Source organism: Notolepis coatsorum, assembly GCF_963971535.1.
Source record: "Notolepis coatsorum genome assembly, chromosome: 1".
NCBI classification, from domain to species: Eukaryota; Metazoa; Chordata; class Actinopteri; order Aulopiformes; family Paralepididae; genus Notolepis; species Notolepis coatsorum.
The window spans coordinates 4,515,556-4,523,055 of NC_140165.1; the positions used below are offsets into that span (position 1 = coordinate 4,515,556).

Genomic DNA, 7,500 nt, shown 5'->3' on the forward strand with positions numbered 1-7,500 from the left:
AACAGAGATTGTCTGAAGGAGCCGTCTGCCAACGAAGATATTGTTACAGCTGAGAACACGTTTATTCACAAAATGGATCACCATCCAGTGACCAATCAGTACGCGTGATAACTTTCTCTAACGATAAGTACTTATGATTACTTTCTCTAACGATCAGTACTCATGATTACTTTCTCTAACGATCAGTAAGTACTTGTGATAACTTTCTCTAACGATCAATACTCTTGTGATTACTTTCTCTAACGATCAGTAACTTATGATTACTTTCTCTAACGATCAGTACTTGTGATTACTTTACTGTATCTATCTAGTACTTATGATGACTTATGATTGGGTGTGGTCAGCAGTAGCAACCCCTCCCCTTTCCCCACTAAACTCCTATTTACACACAACCCCTCCCCTTTCCCCACTAAACTCCTATTTACACATCAGACCAAAACAAATCAAATGTAAACAAAGAGCAATACCAAGAGGTGCATTACAGATTCTACCTTTAAATATACATTATATATATATATCAATAGTTAGCTAGAAGAACAAAACATTTTCACAAATGACCACTTAACCCTTTCACTACCACACTACCAAAGGGTTAACCCTTTCACTGTGACAATACAGAAGGTTAACCCTTTTACAGCCACACTGCAGAAGGTTAACCTTTCCACTACCACACTACAGACGGTTAACCCTTTCACTACCACACTACAGACAGTTAACCCTTTCACTACCACACTACAGACGGTTAACCTTTCACTGCCACACTACAGACGGTTAACCCTTTCACTACCACACTACAGACGGTTAACCCTTCCACTACCACACTGCAGACGGTTACTGACTGATTACTGAATGAATGAATAACCCGCGCGTGTCGCTCCTGCAGGTCAGATTGGATCTTTGCAGGCCACACAGATGTCCCACGAGGCCACCATCAGGGAGCTGGACCACGAGCAGAACCGTCTGAAGGACAAGATCAGACAACTGGAGGAGGAGAGAGAGAGACTTCTGAACCAGAGCCAGGCTACCGATGAACAACACAAACAACTAGTACTCACACTGGAACAGGTCAATAATACTACTAGCACTCACACTGGAACAGGTCAATAATACTACTAGTAATACACTGGAACAGGTAAATAATACTACTATTAATACACTGGAACAGATAAATAATACTACTAGTAATACACTGGAACAGGTAAATAATACTACTATTAATACACTGGAACAGATAAATGAGTTGTAGTGCAGTCCTTCATCAATAAATATAAAGTGTGGGGAGTGGGTGCTACAGTGTGTTTGTTTAAAGTGAGTGTGTGCTATAAAGTGTGTGGAGTGGGTGCTACAGTGTGTTTGTTTAAAGTGAGTGTGTGCGTGTGGATGTGTGTGCTATGTGCGTTTGATGGTTGTTGTTGTGTAGTGTTCATTGTTCGTTTAGCAGCCTGATGGCCTGGGGATAGAAGCTTCTTCTGAGTCTTTCTGTGCTCGCCTTGAGACTCCGGTATCTCTTGCCTGACCGCAGCAGTTCAAAGAGGCAGTTGTTCGGGTGACTGGAGTCTTTAATGATTCTCTTAGCCTTGCCCCTGCACCGCTTGTTGTAAATGTTCTGGAGGGTGGGGAGCCCCCCTCCAATTGTGCGTTCGGCTGAACGTGTCACTCTTTGTAGTCTGCTTCGGTCTTGTGCAGTGCTATTCCCAAACCAGGAGGTGATGTTGAATGAATGAATGAATGAAAACTTTATTTAACAGATTGCAGAATGGGTACAATACAGTACGGCTCAATACATACAATTGTTAAGGGGATGCAGACCTGAGAAAGACGTTTGTCTTGTTTCCATCAGGGTCCCCCATTTTCAATTCATATAGACATTTATGACATACACAACATACATGACATTTATGGCATAGGGACATATAGGTATTTAGTACTGATACATTTGTGACATAGGCGGTATTCAAATATACAGTACTGTTACCCCTAGATCCTGACAGAGTATATACATATGATGGGGAGGGGACTGTACATTAGGAGGGGGTGGGTGGGTGGGAGGGAAATATACATATACGGCGGGGAGGGAATATATACATGCGGTGGGGAGGAGACTGTCTATTAGGAGGTGGTGGGGGTTTTGGGCATTTACGGTGGCCAGTTTCAAATTGCAGCCTCCCGTAGGTGCTCTTTAAGGGCGGTTTTGAATGTGGGCAGGGATTCACATTCCTTTACAGCTTTGGGTAGGGCGTTCCACATTGTTGTGGCATAATTGCGGAACGTGTTTAGTCCCTTGTTTGAGCCGAATCTGGGTTTAACATGATTTGTTGAGCTTCCTCTGGTGTAGTGGTTGTGGTATTCACTGACCTTTGGGAAGTATTTTGACATGTACATGGGCACCCCGGTCGTATAGTGTATCTTGTAGACCAGGCCCATTGCAAGTTGCTGTACTCTGTCGTCTACTCTAAGCCATCCTAGGTTGGCAAAGTGGGCAGGGGTGAGGTGGGTTCTGGGGTTCAGGTCAAGTAGTAGTCTGACCAGTTTGTTTTGTGATGTTTGTAATTTTGTTTTAAGCGCCTTTGAGGTGCTTTGGTACCATGAGGTGCACGCATAGTCATAGTACCCTTGAATGAGTGCTCCTGCCAGAGTCTTCAGGGTATTCTTGTTTACCAGAGAGGAGATCCGGTACAAGAATCTAGTTCGTTGGTTGACTTTTTTTATTACATTGGATGCCATTTTGTCACAGGAAAGATTTGCCTCTAGGATGGAACCCAGGTAGGTAATTTCGTCTTTCCTTGTGACAATATTGTCACCCACTGTAACTGAGAAACCGTCGGTCTTGCTGAGTTTGTTATTTGAACCGAAGAGAATGGACTCTGTTTTGCCCATGTGTAATGATAGTTTGTTATCAGCGAGCCATATGCAGATTTTGCCTAGTTCCGTGCTGAGGGTTTTTTCAACCTGCAATTTGTTCTTGTCAGAGACCAGCAGGGCTGAGTCGTCCGCAAACAGGAACAAGTTGCAATCACAGGCTGACGACATGTCATTTGCATAAATTAGGAAGAGTAGCGGTCCTAGTATGCTTCCTTGTGGAACACCACAGCTCACTGTGAGGGGGGGGGGATAGAGTACCGTTTACCTCTACCATCTGTTCTCTCCCCTCCAGGTAGGATTGCATCCAGCTCACTGATAGGCTATCAAAACCAATTGCTTTTAGCTTGTCCATTAGAATGGAGTGATTGACAGTGTCGAAGGCCTTTTGTAGGTCCAGCATGACCATGCCGCAGTATTTGCCAGCGTCCACCTCTTGTTTGATGTGGTCGTTCAAATAGAGGAGGCATGTGTCAGTGGAGTGGGACGTTCTGAAGCCAGATTGGAATTCGTAGATTAGGTTTTTTTCCGCCAGGTACTTTTCGACCTGTTCGTAGACTATTTTCTCCATGACTTTCGAGATGGAGGTAAGAATAGAAACAGGGCGGTAGTTGCCTGGGTCTAATTTGCTGCCCTTTTTGTGTAGAGGGGTCACTCTCGCAATTTTGAAGTCCTTGGGGACGTGCCCCTGTCTTATAGAGAGGTTTATTATGTGTGTGATGACTGGGGTGATGGCGGCTGCTGCGTCTCTGAGGAATTTGGAGGGGATGTTGTCATGGCCAGTGGCCTTGTTAGGTTGGAGGGCGCTCAATTTTTTGAGTACCTCATCGGTTGTTACCATTTCAAGTTTGAAGTCGTCTTTGTGGACCCCTAGGTTTTTGTAGTATGTTGCCAGTCAGGATGCTCTCTATTGTACATGAGTAGAAGTTCTTAAGGATCTTCTGACTGACTTGGAACTTCCTTAGGCGCCTGAGGATGTAGAGGCGTTGTCGTGCCTTCTTCACAACACTGTCAATGTGTGTGGTCCATGTCAAGTCCTCGGATATGTAGGCTCCGAGGTACTTAAAGCTGTTGACTCTCTCAACCGGTGCCCCGTCGATGCTGAGGGGGCTGTAGTCCTTGACCCCCGACCTCCTGAAGTCCACAATCATCTCCTTTGTTTTGCTGACGTTCGAGGGAGAGGCTGTTTTCCTGGCACCATCCCGCCAGGACCTTGACCTCTTCCAGGTAGGCCCTCTCGTCGTTGGCAGAGATCAGGCCCACCACCACTGTGTCGTCAGCAAATTTGATGATTGCATTGCTACTCCGCTGAGCCACACAGTCGTGTGTGTACAGGGAGTAGAGGAGGGGACTCAGAACACAGCCCTGGGGGGCCCCTATGTTGAGGGTGATGGATGAGGAGGTGCAGTTGCCTGCTCTCACCACCTGGGGTCTGCCCGTCAGGAAGTCCAAGACCCACTGGCAGAGGTCATAGTTCAAGCCCAGGTCCCTACTATACTACTAGTAATAGACTGGAACAGGTAAATAATACTACTAGTAATACACTGGAACAGATAAATAATACTACTAGTAATAGACTGGAACAGGTCAATAATACTACTAGTAATACACTGGAACAGATAAATAATACTACTGGTAATACACTGGAACAGATAAATAATACTACTAGTAATACACTGGAACAGGTCAATAATACTACTAGTAATACACTGGAACAGGTCAATAATACTACTAGTAATACACTGGAACAGGTCAATAATACTACTAGCACTCACACTGGAACAGGTAAATAATACAACTAGTAATACACTGGAACAGATAAATAATACTACTAGTAATACACTGGAACAGATAAATAATACTACTAGTAATACACTGGAACAGATAAATAATACTACTAGTAATACACTGGAACAGGTCAATAATACTACTAGTAATACACTGGAACAGGTCAATAATACTACTAGTAATAGACTGGAACAGGTAAATAATACTACTAGTAATACACTGGAACAGATAAATAATACTACTAGTAATAGACTGGAACAGGTAAATAATACTACTAGTAATAGACTGGAACAGGTAAATAATACTACTATTAATACACTGGAACAGGTAAATAATACTACTATTAATACACTGGAACAGGTAAATAATACTACTATTAATAAACTATTAACACTTTGAGTGCCAGCGACGATAAACTCGCTTTTTTTTTTATTAGCAATTTGAATTCATATTTCATCAATCTAGTCTCACGTCAGTGCTGCAAACTCTTTCTGAGCTCCATTGGGAAAATACCGCCCCCTATCGTCTCCCTGTGGTACTGCACCCTTTGGAATCGATTGAAACGAAACACATGGGGGGGGGAATCCAGCTTACTCATTTTACTTCTCGGGCAAGCCACCCAAGAGGATCAGATTCATTTCCGAGCCCCAAAACAACGTGGAATACATATTTCCAGTATCCAGCGTTGGATCAATAAACACGATCAATATTTGGAATGGCGATCAGGAATTGGAATAATCTTTTTGGAGAACATCTGATCTGAGGTAAGGAATCTATTTTACCAGTCTTAGGATAATCAGAACTTTTTTCACAGAGATATCAACGTGTGCCCTATGTGTGTGTGTGCATGTGTGTGTGTGTGTGTGCGATCAGGAAATAAGATATTCGATTTTTCAGCCCGCTTATATAGCGTGCATAAGTACACATATACTATCGATAATCTAGCGTTTATTTGAAAACAATTCATAAATAGGCAGATTTTTTTTTGTGTATTCCAGAATATTCCAGTAAATGGCGTTTAGCACAGAATCTTTATATTTTCGGAACCTTTTTTTATTATTATTTTTATTTAATTAAAAAAAAAATTCGTTTATCGCTTTTTACTACTGGGCAGTCCAGTAGAGAGAGAGTGGTTCGCCACTGGGGCACCCCATTTTCTGAAACTTTCAAAAAACTAGAGTTTTTCAAAATGGTATCAAACGGAAATGAACAGATTAAAAAACAATCTGTTTCGACAATGTTGACTGCAAACAAAATGGTAAATGGCTGCTTTTTTATATAGCGCTTTTATCCAAAGCGCTTTACAATTTGTTACTTACATATTACCCATTCACACACCGACGGCGGAGGCAACCATGCAAGGTGCCAACCTGCTCATCGGGAGCAATTAGGGGTTAAGTGTCTTGCTCAAGGACACATCGACACGCTGCCCAGGAGGAGCGGGAATCGAACCGGGAACCTCCGGATTGCCAGACGACTGCTCTACCTCCTGAGCCACTGTCGCCCCCAAGTCATTGATAAGCGACGGCCAGATTAGACACATAGCCATAATTTAAGACATAGTTTATGCGTTTGCAAATATGAGAGCTCTATCATTGAAGTGGAACGCTGGCATACGGAGGAGCCCTTTAGCGCCCCGCATGGCTGGCACTCAAAGTGTTAATTATCCGTCGGTCCGTATAATTAATAAACTATTAATCGATAAACTGTTAATTATCCGTCGATAAACTATTAATTAACCATCGGTAGTGTGATAGTAAAGGGTTATTAACCTTCTGTATAGTGTGGCAGTGAAAGGGTTAAAAACAGAATCCCTTTCTGACGATACTGAAAATTGTGATTCTGAAGCCTGACGCCCGCAGGCAGACCAGACGCGCGGCACGAAGTCACGCGCGGGTTCCGTGCGAGATCGCATACGTGCGTGGCCTGCCTGGCACACAGAGTCCGACTTCAGAGCGCGAGGAAGCGCGCACGGAGGAAGGCACGTTTACATTGGAACCGCCGTAAATGAAGCGGCGCCCGGCCGCCCGCCCGCGTCAGTACTTTTACCAACGGATTTCCAGTTCCGCGTGCGCGTTCTGCGATCTGATTGGCCACTGACGTTTCTGGTCGTGTGACATCATGTGCAGCCAATCGTGTGACGCCTGTTTCTTTCACCGGTTAAGCTTATAGGCGACTCTTTCGAAGTTGGTTAAGGTTAGAGTTTGTCTTTTAGAGCAGCGGGCGATAGAACGCCAGCCCTGATTCCAAACTCTAACCTTAACCAACTTCGAAAGAGTCGCCTTCGGAAGCTTAACCAGTGATAAACTAGGCGTTGGGTAGTTTGCATGCCGTTCGAGGCGGAACTGGGCGATTGGGGCTCACATGTCACATGACCAGAAACGTCAGTGGCCCAATCAGATCGCACCAGAAACGTCAGTGGCCAATCAGATCGCAGAACGCGGAACTGGAAATCCGTTGGTAAAAAAAATAGACGCCTAGCCATAGCGTGAGCCTCCTCTCTCTTCTCTCCCCCTGCAGTCTCTGCGAGAGGAGCGGCAGTGCTACGAGCAGGAGCTGTCCCGGCTGAAGGCGCGGTACGAGGAGGAGGCGCTCCGGTTCAAGGAGGCGCAGGTTCGAGTCCTGGAGGAGATGGAGGGCAAACAGAGGGCCTTGAGGGAGGAGGCGCAGAGGGAGAAGGAGCAGGAGAAACAACAACTGATGGCGGTGAGTAGAGAGATAGACTGGAACTGTTCTGTTCTGCTCTGTTCTGTTCTGTTCTGCTCTGCTCTGCTCTGCTCTGTTCTGTTCTGCTCTGTTCTGTTCTGTTCTGCTCTGCTCTGTTCTGTTCTGCTCTGTTCTGTTCTGTTCTGT

General features: G+C 44.7%; 1 protein-coding gene across 1 annotated transcript in view; it reads left to right on the forward strand.

Annotated features, from left to right (window-relative positions):
* Nucleotides 1–7,500, forward strand: part of LOC311241354 (protein FAM184A-like) — a gene marked incomplete at its 3' end in the record, with an annotated part of 89,310 nt that overhangs the window by 49,479 nt on the left and 32,331 nt on the right. The window contains 2 exon segments of the mRNA XM_084330141.1: nt 884–1,065; nt 7,168–7,353. Coding sequence (XP_084186267.1) covers nt 884–1,065; nt 7,168–7,353 — 368 coding nt within the window.